This window comes from Schistocerca americana, chromosome 2 (genome assembly GCF_021461395.2).
Source record: "Schistocerca americana isolate TAMUIC-IGC-003095 chromosome 2, iqSchAmer2.1, whole genome shotgun sequence".
Lineage (NCBI taxonomy): Eukaryota > Metazoa > Arthropoda > Insecta > Orthoptera > Acrididae > Schistocerca > Schistocerca americana.
This window is the reverse complement of record NC_060120.1, coordinates 955,953,666-955,977,034: the sequence shown is the minus strand read 5'-3', so window position 1 is coordinate 955,977,034 and position 23,369 is coordinate 955,953,666. Positions and strand designations below refer to the sequence as shown.

At 39.4% G+C, this 23,369-nt stretch overlaps 1 protein-coding gene across 1 annotated transcript in view; it reads right to left on the bottom strand.

Moving 5' to 3' along the window:
* Positions 1-19,106: 19,106 nt before the first annotated feature.
* LOC124595782 overlaps positions 19,107-23,369 on the bottom strand; it is a 56,772-nt gene continuing 52,509 nt past the window's right edge. Inside the window, exon 3 of the mRNA XM_047134668.1 lies at positions 19,107-19,744. Coding sequence (XP_046990624.1) covers positions 19,605-19,744 — 140 coding nt within the window. The 3' untranslated portion in view covers positions 19,107-19,604. The remainder of the gene's footprint in view (positions 19,745-23,369) is intronic.

Genomic DNA, 23,369 nt, shown 5'->3' with positions numbered 1-23,369 from the left:
ACTACATGGAATACAGGTATGAATGACCAACAATACCAACGCAAGGAAAGCATACGGTGAGAATCTAGGTAAATCACTGCACAGTCTTCTGCAGTGCTACAGGGGAAATTACAGGTGCAGCGTTCTTCTGCGAAAGGCCACTTCCATTATCACTAGTGCTGCTCACTTTTCAGTTCACAGATACACTACACCTCCCCATCTCTTCCTGTGCAGTTCTATCGTGTGAGTAAGTAAAATAACTTCACTGAGCTAGTATCTAGGTAGTGAAGTTATTTTCAGTTTATTGACTATTAATGAGTGGTAGTCAAATGAAAACGAGGCAAATGGAGAAAATGTAAGTAAACTATTGTTATATCAAAAGAAATCACCATATGTGCTAATACACTTATCCCACAGCGAGACAAGATGGTCAATGCCTTCACGGAAAAATGTTTACTGTTGCGTACGGGACAAAGTGAACATCTTAGTTCAAACCAAATCGACTGCCAGGATTATCTTTCTTCAGGGCTCCAGTAATATGAAAATCGCATGGGAAGAGATCGGTCTGTATGGAGAATGTGTAAGGGCTCCCCATCAAAACTTGTGCAGAGTATTCAGAACAACCTTGGCAACAAGTGGGTGAGTTTTCCATCCCTCGGAAATTACTAGTGGTAGAGAAAAAATTTAAGATCACCTTTCTTGCAGACATTTTAATCTAGTTTTTATACAGGGAAGCATTTTCGCTTGAAGAAGCAGTTTTCAAGATATTTTATAAAATCCTAAAAATGTGCCCTTGAATGAATGAATGGCGTGTGACGAGGGCCTCCCGTCGGGTAGACCGGCCGCCTGGTGCAAGCCTTTCCATTTGACGCCACTTCAGCGACCTGAGCTTCGATGGGAATGAAATGATGATGATTAGAACAACACAACGCCCAGTCCCTGAGAGGAGAAAATCTCCGACCCAGCCGCGAAACAAACCCGGGCCCTGAGGATTGACAGTCTGTCGCACTGACCACTCAGCTACCGGGGGCGAACAATGTGACCTTTAGAAACGCACACACACCACCGATTTCCACGCTCAAACTGTCGTTCATGACTCGCCGCACTACCAGTGTAGAAAAATTTGCGACTACACTAATTTTTCCCCTAGACGATATTTTTTGTCTTCATTGACTGGGCTAACGCGTATAGCGAGACCTTCAGGGGTGACGGTCCAGACTGCTTTACACACCGGTACCTACCCAATAGCACGTCCTCTTGCACTGATGCATGCCTGTATTCGTCGTGGCATACTATCCACAAGTTCATCAACGCACGGTTGGTCCAGATCGTCCACTCCTCAACGACGATTCGGTGTAGATCCTTCAGGGTGATTGGTGGGTCACGTCGTCCATAAACAGTCCTTTTCAATCTATCCCAGCCATGCCGATAGAATTCATGTCTGGAGAACATGCTGGCTACTCTAGTGGAACGATGTCGTTATCCTGAAGGACACTTCCCTTGTTGAGAGGCCTTCCTGGCACAAAGTAACAATGCGGACGAGATCTAACCGTGGTATTGACCGTATAGGCATTGTTGAAGTACAGGTAACACGAGCCGTGTACCTCCTTCGTGGTGGAATGATGGAACTGATCGGCTGTCGGACCCTCTCCGTCTAATGGCGCTGCTCGTGCATGGTTGTTTACATCTTTGGACGGGTTTAGTGGCATCTCTGAACAGTAAACGGACTGTGTCTGTGATACAATATCCGCAGTCAATGTCTATCTTCAGCAGTTCTCGAAACTGGGGTGATGCAAAACTTTTTTTAATGTGTGTGTATGAAGTTAAGTACGTAAAACCCTTATTACTGGAGACGAAAAACCCTAATTAAGTTGCTTTCGATGGTTTCGGATTACTCTCTCACAGACAAATGAAAACGTCACAACCAAAACTGGTAAATCAAAAAATAAGTGATAATCGCTTTATCTGTTCATGTAAGACCTTCCTCTTAAACAGTCCACAGTGTCAGACCATTAATTTTTGGCTTGATCGTAGCAAGTGGTTTCTTGCGTGAACAACGGCAATGAAGTAAGTGATAAATTTTTATCCTTTATAATTTTGTGAGAAGTGTCGGCGAGAAAATGTTTCGGAAGAATTTGAAATTATGTGTGAAGTTTGTTTGAAATTGCTGAATACGCCTATTCAGAAATACGGGAAAATATAGTCTGGGAAACTTGCGCTTGATTTAACACTGCTCCAAGACGTACACGCAGTTTCTAACTTTAATACTTGATTTACTATGATAAACCTTTAAAGCAATATTATACGTCATATTCAGTAGATTATGACTGCACTTTAAATTTCTACGTTTAGTAAATAATCATATGAAATACTGAAAATCAGTTTGTTGTCGCTGCTGAAAGCCTTTGGATAGGCTTCTTATAACTCGAAGTGGGAGTGCGGCATGGGATAGCGTATACAGATGGCGGCAGTATCGCGTACACAAGGTATAAAATGGCTGTGCACTGGCGGAGCTCCTATTTGTACTCATGTGATTCTTGTGCAAATGTTTCCAACGAGATTATGGTCGCACGACCCGAGTTAAAAGACTTTGAACGCGGAATGGTACTTGGAATTAGACACATTGACATTCCATTTCTGATATCATTAGGGCCCTCAATACTCCGAGACCCACAGTGTCAAGAGGTGCAGAGAATACCAAATTTCATGTATTACCTCACAGCAAGGACAACTCAATGGCCGACGACCTTCACTTAATGACAGAGGGCAGCGACTTTTCACATAGAGTTGTCAGTGCTAACAGACAAGCAACACTGCGTGATATAACCGCGGAAACAAATGTGGGATGTACGAAGAACGCATCCTTTAGGACTACGCGACTAAATTTGGCAGATGATCGACGCGAGTGACTTCGCTAACGGCACATCACCTGCAGAATCTCTTCTGCGTTCGTGACCATATTGGTTGGATCGTAGAACACTGTAAAACCTTGGCCTGGTCAGATGAGTCCCAATTTCAGTTGGTAAGAGCTGATGGTAGGGTTCGAGTGTGGCACAGACCCCATGAAGCCGTGGACCCACGTTGTCACAGGGCACAGTGCAAGCTGATGGTGGCTCTATAAAGGTGTGGGCTGTGTTTACATGGAGTGGACTGGGTTCCCATCACCGACTGGAAAACGTTATGTTCGGCTACTTGGAGACCATTTGGAGCCATTCATGGACTTCATGTTCCCAAACAATTCAAAGAAGGAACTTTTGTGGATGACAATACTCCATGTAAGCAGACTAAAACTGTTCGTGATTGGTTTGAAGTACATTCTGAACAATTTAAGCTGATGATTTGGTCACCCAGATCGCCCAACATGAGTCCCATCGAACATGTATGAGATAAGAGAGAGATCAGTCAGTGCACCGCAATATTTCCGCAATGATGGACGGCTATAGAGACGGCATGGCCCAACATTCCTGTAGAGGACTTACAACGACCTGTTGAGCCAATGCCACGTCTAGTGGCTACAATACGCCGGGCAAAAGGAGATGGGACACGACACTACGAGATGTCCCATGGCTTTTGTCACTCCAATGCAGATCGTCCCAATGATTGGAGTCCCTATCAAGTGGGCGGGATAACAAGTATTCCAACGAATTCAGGGTCGTGAGAGTTCGATTCAGCTTATATGAAAGTGTAGCAAAAGCACTCGGAGAACTTGAATTGAAATCTTTTTTAAAAACTGACATATTACCAAATATATGAGCATATGATATTCGCAAGTGTTCGTATAATAATTTTTTACGTATCGATCGCTTACAATGTGTAATAATACCTATTTTTAAGCGATCTTAACTTAAAACACTATTACAAATATCTTGAAATCCTTGGAAAAGGAAACCTATCTGCTACTCCAAGAAGACTGGACGACTATTATACCTCCATCTTCGTACATCTAACGTATGGTTAATGACAGTAAGATGAGAGATATCAGAGCGTGTACAAAGGAGTATAGAGGTGATTTATACCTCATTCAATATGTGAATGAAATAGTACATTAAATCTCTTCTATTGATACGTTGCACCATCTGCCATACGCCATAGAGTGGTTTGTGGACTAAATATGAAGATGTACATATAGATGCCTTATCAACATTTTTTTATTTTTTTTTTTCCCAGAGGAACTAGTGAGAACGTTTCTGATATTGGAAGGCGTAGAACAGCGTACCAGCTTACACTGAAGTAGTCGATACGTATATCCGGCACCCTCCCATTGGATGCACCTATGATACTCTGTCAGGCTCCATAATTCAGAATCCACAAATTACTGAGACCAAAGTGGGCACGGCTACGATGTCGCTGGTGAGCTGAGTGGCAAAGTATAGGGTTCTGATAAGATGGCTGCATCATCTTGTCCTACCATAAAGGCAGCACGCAAAATATACCAACGGTTCGCATGGCGACCGTGATTAATTTGCGGAGCATAAAATTAACCAAGCATCAGAACAAAAACAAAAAGTCTTCAACTACACAGGCCAACGACGAAAAGAAGAGTGGCTGATTCTTGTGGTTGTTAGTGTGCTGAATCCTAATTATATAATAAGAAGCCATATAATCTACCACTTTCAAGATTAAGGCTCAATAATTAACACCATTTTTAGCAATTTAAATCACACAAGGTGAGCACAGTTTCTTTCAAGAATTATTATCATTTATTTATAAGAAACTATTTCACATATAGCTATGCGGGATGTAGCAAGTGGTAGCTTACCTCACAAAGGTTTTATGGAATAATTTCAACATTCCTATCCTGTTTTCTGAAATGATAGCTTAACTGAAGAAATTTTTATGGTAACACTTTCACGTGTGCTCTGATAGTAATTTCTTTCTTTTCCCTCTGTCTTATTACTAATAGCTCGATTTACGAGTGCTGTTGTCACAATTGTCCCTATGCAGGAGAAAGTGCAGTGCATTTTGTGCTTTTATGAAACACGGTCGCCTATTACATTTCAGCGACAGTTCTGAAGTACCTTTGTTCGAGATCCTCCAGATACGAAGTGCATCAGGGGAAGGTATGAAAAGTTTAAAGACAATAGCAGTGTTTGTAATAAAACAAGGAGCAGTAGAAGTGGAGCGAGCGGCGCTGTTGATAGTAGAGCGCTTCGTCGCAGACCTCGGAAATTGAGGCGTTGTGTTCCCACAAAAACTGGCAACCCTCAGAGCATTGTGACGAACGTATGACGAAAACGCTTGCATTAGTACTAATACACAATGCATTCCTGCAATATTTTTAGCAAGACGAAAGTCCAAACTTGCTGAGTTCTTTAGGAACACGCTCAAAAGAGTCGACGTAGACATTGAGTGCCTTGGTACACTTTGGTTTCTCCATGAAGCGACTTTTCACATCTCCGGACATGTAAACAGGCGTAATGTCCCGATCTGGGGATCAGAGAACCCATAAACGAGTATTGTGGGACAGCAGATAAGGGAAACCCGAAAGAGTATGTGTGTTATGGCTCGATGCACAATATAGTTATTTGACCGATCTTTTCTCTGACACTACCATTACGGCAACAATTTACCTGTACATGTTGGAAACTTTATCTTGGCTCACAGTTACAGGAGTTTCAACCGTGGGTAGATTTCACCAATGTGGTCCATCGACACAACGGTCGTTATTTATTCTCCGGTTTTCGGATAAAACCTTTCTGGACAAAGGCGGTCCAACATCATGGTCACCATGCTCACCAGACACTAACCCTCCTGACTTTTTTTTGTGTGGTTCCGTTAAGAATGAAGTGTTCAGTTCGCAAGCTCCTGATGTGTAAACTCTTACGCCATGGATAAGAGATGTTGTATAGGTGGTGATGGAAGAGATACTAGCGACGACATGGAGACAAACTGAATATTTTCTAGACGTTCTAATGCCGGAAACGGAGCACCTGTGGATTGGTATCCGTAAAAAAATTTATGAGATAATTTTACGAAATGCATTTTAACTTTTCTGTATTAAAGTCTACACATTTATTCCGACTGGTTTCGGTTTTCAACCATTTCCCAGAGACTATACCAAATAGACAAACAGGAACACTACATGCGACGGACGAAAAAGACTTAATCCATAGTCATTAAGTCCTGAAATATCATACATGAAAGTAACCGAAAACGAGTACTTGCAAAGCGAGAAACAATACGACTTTTACATTTAAAGTAAAATGCTGCAGAAAAGTACATTACTACAGGGCATATTATGACACACATCATTAGCTACCATCGAAATATTGTAATTCATTCAACTGATACACAGAGACTGAGGGTCAAGGATACTTTTAGAACGACCAATATGCATATGGCGTCGCAGCAAACAGTTTACCTGTCAAAGATACTTCAGTCTGGAACCGAGTTGCTGCTATGATCGCAGGTTCGAAATCTGCCTCGGGCATGGATGTGTGTGATGTCCTTAGGTAAGTTAGGTTTAAATAGTTCTACGTCTAGGGGACTGATGACCTCAGATGCTAAGTCCCATAGCGCTTAGAACCGTCAGACTTATATTAGCCGCTACTAGCCGCGGAATCACCCCATACATATGTGAAAAACCTTACTGTATTTATCATAAAAATGAAATAAGACTCACACATAAGAACAAAGTACATCAGCTTGGTATGAAACCAAATGTAATCATATGAATAAAATGATTGTTGAGGAATAAAAAGTACAAAATATTACATATCACACAAAATCCATACACGTGTTAAGTTGGAGAAGCATTACAACTTAAACAAAGTGACGCAGAAACAAGAAATGTAGTTTAGCACACGACAGACAAAGAGGGAATGCGTGGGTAAATCACCAATACAAAAATCTTTCCAATAATTTTTGGTCTAATGAAAGACATTCATACATAAATATACCAGCGACTTTATAACTACACCAGTCCCCTGACAAGTATAACATCTTAAACCCATATTCTCGTAAGAGAGCAGGTAGCATGATACGAACATGCAAGGGGAAAATGTGTAACAATATTAGGTACTTAGATGTATTTTTGGGAGTGATTATCATATAGGGGATAATCCATTCCCAAGGCGCTGCACAACACTAGTGAAAATAGTAAATCATTTCTTTACTGGGACGCATTTTATACAAGAAAGTGAATACCATTTTATGGGAACATTTTAACAATTCTGTAGCAAGGTACATGCTCTAACACCTAAGAAGTGAAGTGTTATTGTGAGACAAATCATAACTGAATTGTATCTGCAATTACATGAGGCAAATTGATCTGTAACTGTCATCCAAGAGTACCCAGTTTGGAAATCATTGGAGAGACCCACGAACGTAGATTCAGTGAAGACAACAATATTTGATGAGCCAGAACTATAACTGGACAGTATTAACAAGACACTAACAGTTATGAAAAGTAGGAAAATTAGTGAAAACCAGATTTAGACATCTACTTGTTGCAGTATTTGTAGCCACATGTGGTCAAACACTGAGGAAACATCAGTATCAAAATAAAAAATAAAGTAAGGCTGTAACCTGACATGAGGCAGTCCAGGTGGTGCTGTAAGCATGAGCTATGAAGCATTTATGTCAGTTAGGAATAGGAACTATGTCATACTATAGAAACAATTTTTATACTTCAACCTGATTCCATTAGAAGTTTATCAGCTGTATTATTTTTCTCTGTTGCCAGTTACTAGTAAGAGAGAATATTACTGTTGTCCCTCATGTTCTGCACTTATTTGACTTATAAATCGATTGTTCTATATGAGAGTCACTTCCAGAAATATGTCTAGGTACCTCATATTGTTACACATTTCCCATCTGGTTATTCACATCGTGCCATATATCCTCTTATGAGAATATGAGGTTTAGATGTTATACATTTTAGGGAACTAGTGTAATTATGAAGCTGCTGGTATATGTATGTATGACTGTATTTCATTGTTCAAAAAAAATTTTAAAGATATTTGTACTGGTGATGGCATTCCATGTTTGTCTGTCATGTACTGAACTACACTTTTTGTTTCTACGAGGGTTGGAACTTCAATAGTGGCATCTATTTCTTTATAGCTCGTACAAAATAGATACGTGTTTCAAAGATTTACTGACCTTCAAAGTAGTCACCAGCGTTGTGTATAACCCGTTGTCAGCGATGTGGAAGTCGTACGATACTCTTATCAGTGCCAGTTGTGTTGACAGTTTGAGCGGCGCGGTCTATTGCCCGACGAATTTGTGGCAGTTCTGAAGCGAGTTGAACTTAGGAGGTCTTAAGTCAGGGAAGTGCAGTAGGTAGTATAGCACTTAGCGGCCCCATCAGTCAAACAAATCAGTAACAGCTTGCACTGTACGTGCTTGAGCATTTCCTGCAAAATAATGGTCAGGTCCTGCAGAAAGTGTCATCACTTCTGTCTCTATGTTGTTCGTTTTTGAAAAATAACCTACGACCAATGATGCCCGTGTATACCTCTGTCTACTTGCCTAGCAATATAGTCGACAGCTTTGACCAATAAAACGAGGGTAATTTCCAAGAACGTTTGCCTATCGAAGCCGCGGGCTGCAACGACAAAAGAAGAACGTTACTAGAATACTTGTAATTACAAGGGAAACGACTTACCTCACTCGTCGTCGACATGTTCGTCATGAGAAAGTTCATTTGATGTGTATGCTACGGGAAGCATTCCCTAGTTGCTGTAACCTGGGTACACTCTGCCTATGTCAAGCAGAAAAATGGGTGGAGTGTCACATGTATCAACTTTTCCTTGCAACCGCAAGTCTTGGAAATACAGATACTGAAACAAGTAGAGTTGGTCTATTTCTCCTGGACGCCCTTCTCTTTTAATGGAAGAATTCGCCGATTTCCACAGCCGCTCGGTGTTCTGCGTGTGCACAGTGTAGTCACCGGAAGACACGAACGCTGCGGAGTGGTTGACGAACTCATGGTTGAATCCTTCTGCTTTCAGTGTCTTGTAGGACTGAAAGTCGACTGCAAACACTTTGCTACCGGGCAGTATGAAGCGCTTTATCAAACTGACGGCAGTTACCTTGTCTCTGGAGAAAATTCTCATCACAAAGCACTTCCGGGACTCTCGTTCTATACAACCAAATACCAAAATATGTTTCATTTCATTCTTTAAAGGTCGTCCTCTCTGGTTTCACCTTCTTGCTTTGTGCGATTCGTCCACTTCAACAACTTTGTTTGGTCCACCGATCGGTACACTGTCGTTCGTCACTGTTACATAACAAACTTCTCTGCAAAACCCGAAATAGTGGCACACGGTATTGGTAGATAAGTCAGTTTCCGATGCTGTTGCTCGCAAGGTGTAGTCCCTAATCCAGCATGATACAAGAATTACGATGGTCTGGATCGATAATTTGGAATAGTCAAACAATGTATTTTTCCTGATAGTCGTTCGTTTGCCACAGTTTCCGCAACGAAACTTTAAAGCCATCTCACTGTCAGAACTCTTCTTACGAACTCTTACTGACTTCGCCCCACCGCAGTCTACACAGTCACTCCCTTCGTCATCCGGTATTAGTCCATATTTCCGACAAAAATTCGAACAATTTTTCTACATTTCATAAGCATGGAATTAGATTCTTCCACGTGAGGCAATCTGCAGAAGAAACGTCTACAATAATAGTCATCCCACTCACTACCGACATAAATCGATTGGACTTCCCTAGCAACTCACAAATAATTTATCATAACGCCCACCACCACAGTCGCGTGATACATTTAGAATCGCAAGTTCGATATCTTTCATTTGGAGCCCGCGGCTTCGATAGGCAAACATTCTTGGAAATTACCAAAACGAGTAACATGATATGCAAATTTTTGTTAATACATGCTGGCTCAAGTCATCCAACGATGGGAAAAGACAACTATGTGATATTTATCTACGGCAAAGAGTAACTGATCAGTATGTAATCGATCTTTGTACACATAATTTATTTAGTATAGCCTTGTGTGGACCATACACATCGCATCGAAGGTTTGAATAGCTAAACGTTGGTACTTACAGCACAATATAGTAATAGGCTAAAAGAAGTTAGAAATCTCTTACCTGGGAAGTCTGTTTGTCACTGAGTATAGGTGTCAGTGGGTCACTGATGACGCTATATATGTCACAGCATCTCCAGAGCCTCAATTAATTTACGCTTGTTCACATATGTAGGCCCTTCAAAGAATCTCAGTGCTATTGGTCTGGCCGCGGTGGTCTCGCGGTTCTAGGCGCGCAGTCCGGAACCGCGCGACTGCTATGGTCGCAGGTTCGAATCCTGCCTCGGGCATGGATGTGTGTGATGTCCTTAGGTTAGTTAGGTTTAAGTAGTTCTAAGTTCTAGGGGACTGATGACCACAGCTGTTAAGTCCCATAGTACTCAGAGCCATTTGAACCATTTTTTTTTTTTTTTTTTTTTTTGCTATTGGTCTTTTGATTGCTATTTCGCAGATGTGCACTAAATTAGAATTTTACAATCTGCCTTGTATTTGTGTGCTCTCTTCGTCAGATGCAAACACGGTTACCTGTTTTCCCCATCAGAAACTTTCACAGTCATCAGCTTTGATATTTCCGAATTGTGCAAATGGTTCCGTTTTATGGGTGGTGTGCTGACTGTCTTTGACATCTTGCTGTCATTGTGGAAGCCGATTCGTACGTTAGTTTCATGACAATCAGGGACTTTTCTAGCTGATATATCAACATACTAAGACAAAACAATGAAAAGCTGAGGCAAAAGCGAAAAAGTCATCATTTCAAGAATTTGTTAAAGCCTTTTACTCGTATTTCAAGAAGTTTATGAAAAAACAATACTTACAAATAGTTTCACTAACTGGAGTCGTACCCATTTATGTAAGAAATATTCGTTCATATTAGAACCAGAATGAAAATGCTCCTATCGTGCCACAAAAAGGCGAATATGTCCTGGCCAGAGTTAGGGATGTAAAAGAAGGGAACTAGCTTTTTGAATTACCTGACAGCTTCTCAGACATTTAAATCAGAACATCTTGACATATTAGCCCAGAGCATCACGTTACACACTCCAATTTTAACTAAAAAGTGACTGAATGACAGGGATGTTTGGGTATCACTCATGGAGGTTGTTACCAAGTTCCGGGACAGTATAAGTTATTCACTTTTTATTCTGTTGGAAAAGTTCAAAACGATATTCTCGTCCTATAATCCGCAAATTTCACGTATGAACAGATACCGTGATTATTTCCCCGAAAATCTGTATGACGTCAGTCAGGAACAACGTGAGTGGTTCCACGAGATCATTAAAATTATAGAATCACAACAGTAGAGAAGCTGGAATATCCGTATGGTGAGAGACTACTGTATCACCAGGGCGAACAAGAAGCAGTTCATGAGTGAAAAAGTTGTATTAGACCTTTTGAGGAGAAGAGAGAACGGAAACATAAGACAATGGAGACTTCATACGGATGTAATAAAGGGATGTTCACGTGGTTACATTTAATTAAAATCTTTTTAAAACTGAGAAATTAATTTATTTTTCTTTCGATTTAGTTGTGTTTTGTTAATTTTCTCATTAGCAATGAGACCAGAACGTTACAAAACTGTATGCGCCGGGAAAAACCTTAAGTTCGATAAGCAGTTAGTGTAAATAAGCTATTACATAACAAAAAATTACCGAAATACTTTTTTTTTTGTTTTGCTTGGCTGTGTTGTTACTGACGACTGCACATTATGGTTTAGATAATAATCACCATTTCGCTAGATTAATGTTTCTTTGAGAACAACATCATCACCACCAGCAGCAGCAGCAGAAGCCATCTGACATCCATTATTGGGTAACGTACTGCTGTGGACTGCTCCCCTGCTCCCTTCATTGCAGTCTTCCAATAAATGCATCCATTTGTTCTTTGCTGTTTCCTAATGTCACCTACTCACCTTCAATGATGATGTGGTCTCGGTGCATTCTGATTTCGTTATATCCATCGAAAAACTTCATTTGGGCATTTACGATCTATCTGCCTGGCTGTTTGTCCTGCCCGCCTACATTTCACACTGTCTGATCAAAAAAATCCAGAGACCCTTATGTAACGCAAGACTGAACCCTAGATATCAAGAAAAGCGGACCCGCCGGTGTGAAAGGAGGTGGGGGAGTATCATGCTGTCACCAGAGAAGTAGGAACAGCAGAACGGCTCGGTCAGGAGAGTCAGTGGCTTCGAACGTGGACCCGTCATTGGATGTCACCTTAGTAACGATCTCACCAGGGATATTTCAACCATTCTAAGGCCGTCCAAGCTGACTGTTGATGACGTCATTGTGAAATGGCCACGTGAAGGAGGAACCACAGTCAATCGAGACCAGGCAGATATCATGTGCAGATGGACAGGGACTGTCGGGTATTAAAGAAGGTGGTTGTAAGAAATTCGATGAATTCAGAGGAAGTAATCACGTGTAAGTTACAAAGTACTACCAGCAATCCACCTAGCACAATAACTGCACGCAGGGAGTCAAAAATCTAGGGGTACAATGGTCGAGCAGCTGTTCCCAAGATATACGTTCCTGTGGTCAGTGCAAGTGTCGCTTGAGGGGGTGTAAACACCGTCGCCATTGGAAAGCTGATGGCTGGAAACGAGTGATGAGTCATGCTGCACCCTGCAGCAACCAACAGAAGGGTTTGCTTTGGCGAATACCTGGAAGAAGCTACCTGGCACCCTGTGTTGTGTCAACAGGAAATAGAGGAGGAGGCAGTGTTACAGAATGGGGTAGGGTGTGATCCACTTGTTGCGCAGAAGGATATGTAAATGCATGTGTTTAGTAGCAGAGACCGTTTGAAGTACGTTCATGACATATGGATTTACAAAATTTTCTTTTGTCTGGTTACTAGGACCTGAAGTCAGTCGACTGGGCAGAATTTTTTTAATTTTGTTGCAGTTCTGCAGTGATTATATATTGTGAGTATTGAATACAAATATTTTTAAAATGCATCTGCTGAAGTTCCATGTGTAAGCCTCATTTTTGTTAAGTTGTATTGTGCACTGTAATAGCTTACAAGTGCCTTTATATATATATATCAACGAAATGTAATACCATACATTTATATTGCTCATACTCAAAGTATTGTATTATAATTTCCTAACTGTGTTCATGTACAAGAGGGACCCTTAAAATTGGCTACAATAGTGTAATTTGACTGTGTTATTTATATTGCCTACATTCACAGAGTTTTTGTAACTGAATAACACATCCCAGTACTTGGCTAATACCGTTTAGTAATTTTTAAGTACCGTATTACAATGATTACTATACTATTTATTTTATTAATAACCTATTCTTTCTCTTAGTTGTTAAGCTCTGTGGTCAGTGGATTATTTTAAGAAAAAGAGCACCCAGCCACTTTTTATGTATTTTTATTTAAGCTAATACGCATTTTAGGCTTTCACCCAATCCTCATTTATCGTAGTGTATACTGGATCTTCAATAGGTATATCGTTAAAACAACGATGGTTGCTGCAGCTGCCTTTCTACTCTGCTTGTTGGTATTCCAATTTTCGCCTTTATAGATGTGACACTTTTCCACTTCTATATTGCACAAAACCAGCTTAGTATCCCGCCATGTTGCCAGATCACCATTCCGCCATGTGGTGTCGGCGACATGGCGCTTACTGGGCTGTTTTTGTGCAGTACGGAAGAGGAAAGTGTTTGTGCCATTCTACAAACGCTAAAATTGGAATACTAACAAACAGAATAGAAAGTTAGTTGCAACATGCAATTTGCTCTCGATGTTTTAACGATGTACCTACTGAAGACCCAGAGACGTGTGACGCTACTTCAAGATGTGTGAAAGGCCAAAACGCATATTAGCTTAAATAAGAACACATAAAAAGTGCTTTACTTTGCTCTACGCTAACCTGCAACTTCACCACAACAAACATTTGGTGCTAATTACAAATATCAGTCATTGCAAATCACTCTTTTGTAGGTAGTTAATGATCTGTAAGGAATTATTCAAGTCAGTAAACAGTTGCAGTGGCAGTTCTGTTTCTTTGTCTTCACTTCTAAATGATGACGAAGTATTTCCATTACGGGAACACAAGGCTGCCGCCTGCAGCACGTGCTCTTACTCAGAAGGTGACCACTAGAAAGTCGAAATCAGTTAGAGCAGTCTGAAATGCTCTTGTGATGTTGTCACAAAAAGCAAAACAACATGTGTGACTGTGTTGCGAACAATATGTCGATGGAAATGTTTCCTCACAAAACGACTTATACATTTCGTAGTACACGTATTTGTGCGGGTATGTGGTGTACTTAGTGTAATATAGCCTTAAAGTATTTTAGGTAATACACAAAACAAATTACTCGGCATACAAACAGGGAGCGTCAAGGGTTTGTTAAATCAAGCAGCCAACAAATCTGATGAATTTTGAAATATTAAATAAGAAAACACTTCCTAATTTTCCGCAAAATTATTTTTATTTGGTTACAAGCTGGATATCGGCATCTTATGCCATGTTCATGTGACAACTGAATGTCATAAACGTAGATAATAATCGTGTTTTATTTGTACTGAAGATACGAAAGTGTCATGCAGTGTATACGTAGGAAACAACTACATTTTTTTGTGGCGTAGGAGTAGTTGCGTTAACTAAAACCGCAACGAAAACGTAATCTAATAAAAGGGGAAAAAATAGCTTTAGCCTGATTATTGCCACAGCTCTGCCTGACTGACCATTATACATGTAGACACATTGCATTATACAAACTACTCTGAGCCAAGGTTTGTAATTTGTCTTTACTATTGAATAAAAAATGTTATATGTTGGTTAGGTTAGGTTAGTGTTGTTTAAAGTCCCGTCGACAACGAGGTCTTTAGAGACGGAGCACAAGCTCGGGTTAGGGAAGGATGGGGAAGGAAATCGGCCGAAAACGATTTAGGGAAATCACGGAAAATCTAAATCAGGATGGCTGGAGACGGGATTGAACCGTCGTCCTCCCGAATGCGAGTCCAGTGTGGTAACCACTGCGCCACCTCACTCGGTAAAAAATATTTACATAACGTAAGTATTATATAATGCATGTCTGTAGTTGCGAGACATTAAATTTTGTTCAAGATCATCATGAACGTTGTCAGTATATGGGATTAAGCACCAGGCTTTACAGGTATTGAGGGGCTGCTTTTAGTCAGAACACAGAAGTGGAGTATTTTTACGCTTTTTTTTTTTTTTTTTTGCTTAGTATATTATCGCTCAGGGTAGACCTATTGTCATTGCTGGAAGTGAAATTTTGGCGGTCTATAGTCCTATCTGGAAGCCTGTTTGGATAACAGAACAGATATTAGATGATGCTCCATCGAATGAAAACTGGCATGTTTGTGACTGATGGATGCTGGGAGCTTGCACGGACGTGTTTGGTAAATGCTGAATAAGTATCTCCTTATGGTAATATCTATATTAAGGTCAAATAAATTTATTGTAGGATCTCCCAATGCGATTTTGAAGTGAATTTTCTGTTTTAAATGAGTTTAATGTATTTCATTGTCTAGTGGTTCTGGTCCACATATCCGAATCATTTCATTAAAACCCAATTCTGTGACTGTTTTTGTACGAAAGTTTGTTCCAAATTGTCCATGAAAAATTCAGGTGGTATAGGACTGAGAGGTGAACCCATACCTAGATCTCAGACTGACTATAACACTGATCTCTGTAAAACTGTAACAGATCTGTTAATATGTTTGTAAACTCATTAGTAGGAACATTTCAAAATTAGGTAGTGACATCTAACGATATTTCTTTACAACTGAATTGGATTTACATATCTTTAATTTTATCAATAACAGCCATCTATTTCTTGCTACTGAAATTAGGTATCAAACTTGTTTCCTATTAAGTGATATAATGTAAACCTTTCCATAGTAAATAACAAGGTTCAGAAATGGATTACACTAATGGGCATAATGGAATACCATCTTTATATAATTTAAGTAATCTGTATAATGCAGGAGCCACAAGATTCACATTAACAAGCATGTAGCCTTGAGAGAGCTGGCCATGACAAACCTCTTCCATCTGGTAAGCAAGATGTGTGAGACAGGCGAAATACCTTCAGACTTCAAGAAGAATATAATAATTCCAATACCAATGAAATCAGGTGTTGACATATGTGAAAATTACCGAGTTATCAATTTAATAAGTCACAGCTGCAAAATACTAACGCGAATTTTTTGCAGACGAATGGAAAAACTAGTAGAAGCTGACCTCGGGGAAGATCAGTTTGGATTCCGCAGAAATATTGGAACACGCGAGACAATACTACCCCTACGACTTATCTTAGTAGATAGATTAAGGAAAGGCAAACCTACGTTTCGAGCATATGTAAACTTAGAAAAAGCTTCTGACCATGTTGACTGAAAGACTCTCCGTCAGATTCTGAAGATAGTAGCTATAAAACACAGGGGGCGAAAGGCTATTTACAATTTGTACAGAAAGCAGATGGTAGTTATAAGAGACGAGGGGCATGAAAGGGAAGCAGTGGTTGGGAAGGGAGTGAGACAGGGTTGTAGCCTCTCCCAAATGTTATTAAATCTGTATATTGAGCAAGCAGTAAAGGAAACAAAAGAAAAATTCGGAGTAGGTATTAAAATCCATGGAGAAGAAATTAAAAATTTGATGTGCGCTGTCGACATTGTAATTCTGTCAGAGACAGCAAAGGACTTGGAAGATCAGTTGAACGGAATGGACAATGTCTTGAAAGGACGATATAAGATGAACATCAAGAAAAGCAAATCAAGGGTAAGGGAATGTAGTCGAATTAAGTCGGGTGATGCTGAATGAATCAGATTAGGAAATGAGACACTTAAAGTAGTTAATGAGTTTCGCTATTTGGGGAGAAAAATAGCTGATTATAGTCGAAGTAGAGACGATATAAAATGTATACTGGCTATGGCAAGGAAAGTGTTTCTGAAGAAGAGAAATTTGTTAACATCCAGTATAGATTTAAGGGACAGGAAGTCTTTTACGAAAATATTTGTATGGAGTGTAGCCATGTATGGAAGTAAAACGAAGGTAATAAGCAGTGAAGACAAGAAGAAAATAGAAGCTTTTGAAATGTGGTGCTACAGAAGAATGCTGAAGATCAGATGGGTAGATCACATAACTAATGAGAAGGTACTGAATAGAACTGGGGAGAAGAAGAATTTGTGACAATTTGACTAGGAGGAGTGATCGGTTAGTAGGTCACGTTCTGAGGCATCAAGGGATCACCAGTTTAGTATTGGAGGGAAGAGTGGAGGGTTAAAAATCGTAGAGGGGGACCAAGAGATGAATACACTAAGCAGATTCAGAATGGTGTACGTTGCAGTAGTTATTCGGAGACGAAGAGGCATGCATAGGATAGAGTAGCATGGAGAGCTGCATCAAGCGAGTCTCTGGACTGAAGACCACAACAACAATAACAACAAGAACAGCTATTGGTTTAAGATACCGTGGTTTATTAATTTGATGGTGGATTGTATTTGTTCAACGAAATCTGCCATCAGAACGTTTGGTAGATGTTCAAAGACAGGACTAAGGAGGAATTGGTTCACTCAGACAATGCAATCGCCTATGTTCAAAATAGCTGAATGACATTCTTAGATATTGTTTTATTCTTAAACCTGCATGTGAACAGGTGTTGTAAAGGCGTAAATGCAGGTCTCCACCAAATATATTGCGTCAAAAAGAAAAACTGTGGCAGTTAACAACAGATAAAACATCGACAACACCTGTTCGTAACCAACAGTTATTATGTAATAGTAAAGATTTTGATTCAATTGTAAAGACAAATAGGCACAGAGTGACTTGTATAAAATTATACAGAAGCAGTGTGATACAGTATATATTGATCAGTCAGGCAGTGCTGTGGAAGTTAGGTTATCTAAAGACGAGAGAAGCTGGAGATTAAGGAAGAAAATTTCAGTCTTTGCCGTACATTGTTTTAACAGAAAACCTTTTGTATGCTGTAGAATGTAAAGTTTAAAATATGAATAGTAAAAATGTGGTCCTACTGGAAATACTGGAAATCAACAAACTCATGACACAAATTGACAGCTTAGTATTAAAGGATCAGACTCAGTTTCCTCTTTTCCACTTTTTTAAGGTATATTTTAATTACAAATACTAGATTCAAACCGTAAAATCATTTTGTTTCTCATCAGTTGTTAAATGAATCTCCACATCAGAAACTTTGTTCCCCTCCCCTTTTTTGTTAATGCTATTATCTCTATGTGATGAAGAAACAATATGTTCGTATGTAAGCACTGTATATCATTTTTTGTATCTTCTTTGCAGTTGATATCTGCAGAAGATGCACATCATTATTACAGTGCTTGCGACATTAAATTATGCCCTAAAAATACCCAAAGAAGCCAGAAGTCAGCCCATGACCAAATAAATATACTAAACATGGCCTACGAACCCGAAAGCCAGTACATTTTTGCGGAACATCAGGAAGCGCTTTTATTTTTTAATACGTTTTGATGCTCTGCCAAGCAAAGAAGGAAAATTCAGTTAATAAATCTTTGATAGTTTGTCAATAGAATTTGGAACGTCCCTACAAAATATGTGATAGCCTGGCCGTGTCTAAAGCTCTTATAAAGATGAAATAATGTCCTTACCTTTCTTCTCAGTTTAGCAGTACCGACAACATTTAGCTAAAGGTCCGTGGATTACTCAGTTTCACTGCGATAACTGTCTTACTACGTGACTGTCACAGCATCAGACAAAGGTATATTTGGCAAGGAAGCGAATCTGGGTTGTTTATTATTTTGTGAACAAGATGTACTCAAAAATGATCAAAGATACATTACCTCTGTACATCTGACGAATAAAGTCGGTAATTCTTCATATCGATCTCAATTGAAGACTGTCACTGAGATAAAATTGAGTAAATTACTGAAGCAATTTTCCGTTGAGTCAATATTGACATTATCTCTCTGAGACTACAGTAATCATTTATTCAGATTTTTCGAATAAATTTATAATTGGTTTCGATGACAGTTCCGTATTTCTACAGTCCAGGTTTTGATTACAAATAATCAACTTTAGTTATGCAAAAGTATTTAATCAGTGGAATATATATGTTGAAATAAACTGTTCATTCAAAAAGGTTCTGAATAGCTCAAATATTAATGATCCAGAGAGACATTTCATTTATTCTTTAGTACATAGTTACTGCCTGACATTAAGAGTTTTGAAACTGTTGCAGAATGTAATACATAACAAACAGCTTCAAATGCCCGTTCTGTTATTGGCATTCACAGTATTGAAAATAGACTTGTCATATTCTGACTCTACCAGTTATTTGTAAAAATTTACAGAATGAGTGTCCTTCCTGAACAGGTCTCTTTTGCTCTCCTATAATTATGACTCATAAATGTCCCACAATTGATACTGAATCTGCAGAGGACACGGATGATGATTAGATAAAGGCTGTAAATATATATGAAATTAAATCCAGGTAAATTTTATTCTGCAGTTTATTTAGTATATATTAAATGTTTTAAACATATGTGTGGCATGCTGCAATATACTTCAGTTTAGTAAGCATACGTGTGTCGACAGAAGACGTAATAGATAACAGAAGTGACGTCCTGACGTACTTTAGATGTCATCAGCATCATTTTCTCTTTACAAATCTATGTTGGAGCCATTGCAGCCATCTGCAAAGCAATAGCTGTTTCTGTACGGTGACCGATCACGCTTGGCACAGCATCCCAGTCTGGTGTCGGTGACGTTACATGAGCAACATCGCTCTATGCTATCTGGATCTAAAACAAACACAAGAAAACCATTAAAAAGGCTCATTATGCAACTATTCTGTCAAGCAAGGCGCCGAAGTTCTCTGTGCATTGCCTGTCATCTGCAGCCAACACTAACAAAAACACTTCACCATTACAAATGTTCATTATGCATTCTCTCCTACCCTGTATCACGCAAGTCACAACACTGAAGGGGGACACGTTGTTACTGTGTGTACAGTATTGCCGGTTACCATCTGAAAGCAACACAAACACAAATAAAACAGCATTAATAAGGTTCTTTATCTAATCCTTGTCGCCCTGCTCCATATGGAAGACAACCCTCCAAAGTGGAGGTGCCGTCCCTGCGTGTACAAGATTACTGTTGACATGTGGAACCAATATAGTCACAGACATAAGAGCATTACGAAGTTTCATTACATAATCCCTATGGCTCACATACCGTTAAAAAGAAAGTGCACTTAAACCATTCTATTAACAATGAAAAATGGACCCCAGGTATACTTTTTTCTCAACCTCATATATACACTCTGTAAACTCTACCAACGAAACTGCAATTCACTCCTTCCCCTAGACAAACGGATCAGTGTCAGTATTTATCCACACTGTCAACTCTACCTCTTTCCTCCCTATACTATTCCCTATGATGGTGAGGCTAAACAAACGCTGTATCGTTGTAAGAGGTGCAGAGGCGAGTGAGTGTACCTGTGCTTACCCCAGTTGATTACAACCTGCGCCACATGATCATAATGCGCCAGTGCTTAACATACAAAGAACCGCGTTTTCATCTAAGAATGAACTTAAAACATGGTTCAAATGGCTCTGAGCACCATGGAACATAACATCTGGGGTCATCAGTCCCCTAGAGCTTAGAACTACTTAAACCTAACTAACCTAAGGACATCACACACATCCATGCCCGAGGCAGGATTCTAACCTACGGTCGTAGCGGTCGCGCGGTTCCAGATTGAAGCGTCTAGAACCGCTCGGCCGCAGCGGCCGCCTGAAATTAAAAGTTAAAATAACTTTTCCAAACTTCGCCATTGTAGACTTAAGTATATTAATGTTAACATTGTAAGATCTCAGAATAACGAAATGAATATGTTAGGTAAAATATATTATCTTAAAGAAAAAATAAATAGCACTGAATAATAAGACTACAAAGCTAAAAATTGTTCAGAATATGCAAATATTTGTCACCACCTAAAAGCTACATGTCTCAACTTGATCAGATCAATATTTCGGCCAAAATTGGCATTTTTAAGAAAAATTGAAGCCGCTAAATATTAGACTCTGAAAGACAAAAATTCGTATGTAATCTTAGTTACATGTGAAAACATTATATATGTGACACCAATATGCATACTCCTTTTCAAGTTATTTACTAAAAACCAGATTTAGAACGAAAATGTCGTTATTCATGATAGATAAAGTATCATTTGTACTTGTAACAGAAAGTTCTACTTGTAGCACTCGATTATATTCATGCAATAATACAACTGTACCAAGTTTCAAGACTGTATCGTAAGTAATAATAATTACAAGTAATCCTAAAGAGGCAGTTCAGAGGTCACGTTCTACTGTCGGTTCCATTCAAAAAATACTAACTGATAAAGTTTCAATGCAGTCGAGGTAAAACTTTGTCAGTAACATATGCAAACTTAACTCTGTTTATATAAAAGTTAAGAGTACTGTTATTTGTTAGTCCATGGAGATATTAATTAATAAATTTTCGATGAAGAGGCCATTTAATTACTGCCTGCTGTGCCTAGGGCCGTTGATGGCAGATGTTCCGTTTGGCGGTCCGCTTCGCCGCTATATAACTGCAAGCAAAGAGACAATGAGAAGACACACTTCGCACCGAGATACCAGTCTGTTCACGTCAGTCAAACACCTGAGTGCATTGTTCCCCGGATGACGTCAGGATTGGGTTTTCGATAAAAGTAGTAAGTGAACTCATGAGAACCGTACGCTCTCCTGAATGACTTCGATTTCACGGATGTAACTGTTTGTGTGCCACCCATAGTGTTGCCAAACCCGCGTATCAAGTACGAAGATTATTTTCCACTTTTAAGGCGAGCAGTTAACGTTTGCTGATTATAAGTCAGGGCGACAGACTATTTCACTTGGAACCTTCCGTAGAGGTCGCCTCTGAACAGTTAACAGTGCTGTATCCGATAGGTACATAAGATAGAACACTAAGACTTATATTTTGTGCATATGAACTTTCACAAAATATATCAGTCAGTTAAAACTCAAAACTTTTATTTATAGTCATAGTTCCTGATCCTGCTGAGTAAACAGCAAGTAAGAACTTTTTCTTTCAGTGGGCACAAAGAGACTTGCAGACTGGAAATTAAGGTCATGATGTTCTCCATCGCTTTCTGGCTGACCGCAAAAATAGTTTTAAGACCCTTGTTAAAGGCGAAGGTAAGTGTAAAGCACGCACAGACAATTTAAGTGTTTTTTCGTAACGACGTAACGGAGATTATTAGATTATTACCCGCCGCCCCACAAGGGTTTCTCCTCTAAATACCCATTTTCTTTGTTCATTTCTAATTCATAGCGTGACCGTCTGCGTCACCCAGTCCACTATCCCATTTCTGCCCCCTAATATCCACTATCCTCCCACGCAATTCTGTATTGTTCACTGGATCACCATAGTTTTTCAAATGTTTTGTCATTTAAAGTCCATCTCCCACTGCCATAAATCAGAGTTGGCAATACATACACTGAAAGTAAACTTCAGTTTTCACAAATATCAGAAGTGTGTTGTTGCAGTCTTATGTGTTTTGAAAGAAGTACTTCAGATCATTGGGACCCTTCTGTTTGTTTCTTCCCTTTTGCATGAGGCCTTGTCTTCAAATTCTTAATAGACTCAGAGCTAGTTTTATGAAGTCAGCGTTACTTTCTACAAATTTATTTCCAGATTTTCTTAACACATTGATCTTGTGTTATTAGGACACATTTGAAGCCCTTCATTCCCAACCATAATCTTATGAGATCTTCCACTGTTCGTTGAAGTTTATCTGTACTGCAGGAAACAGCAAAAAGAATGATACTGCGCAACATACAGGGTGTAATATTACATATGGCATGCTCACACCTAAGTATGACATATCCTGTATTCTGCCAAACTCTAAGAGGGCAACTGTCAGTGCCTGTGGGTCTGTCAAACAGATTTAGTGCCAGAAGTCGGGTGTCAGGCCATTGACGAGGGAAGGTGGTAGACGGGCTATTGTATTTTCAACATATGTTCGCGTTCAGGACACCAAAACATTTACAGTGGCCCATGACATCTCTTACTAAAAAGCATGACGTGCTATTCAATTAAGCGGACATTTATATAGGTCTCATAAAAATCACTAAAGTTACAGGAAGTCGAATAAAGATGTAACACAGATATCGTTACAAATTGATTACAGCTGACAACATTAATCAAAATGTCAGCTTAAGAAGCTCATCAAAACACATGTGGCGGGGTTGCAATGGGACACTCTCCTCTAACATTACCTTTTTTATATAGAAATAACCGATATCATTTGTACTATCGATTCTTGAATAGGTGGATATTCTCAGCTGTTTAACTAAATGAATTTCAATTGATTTTGTATACAATGTATAATATTTCAGG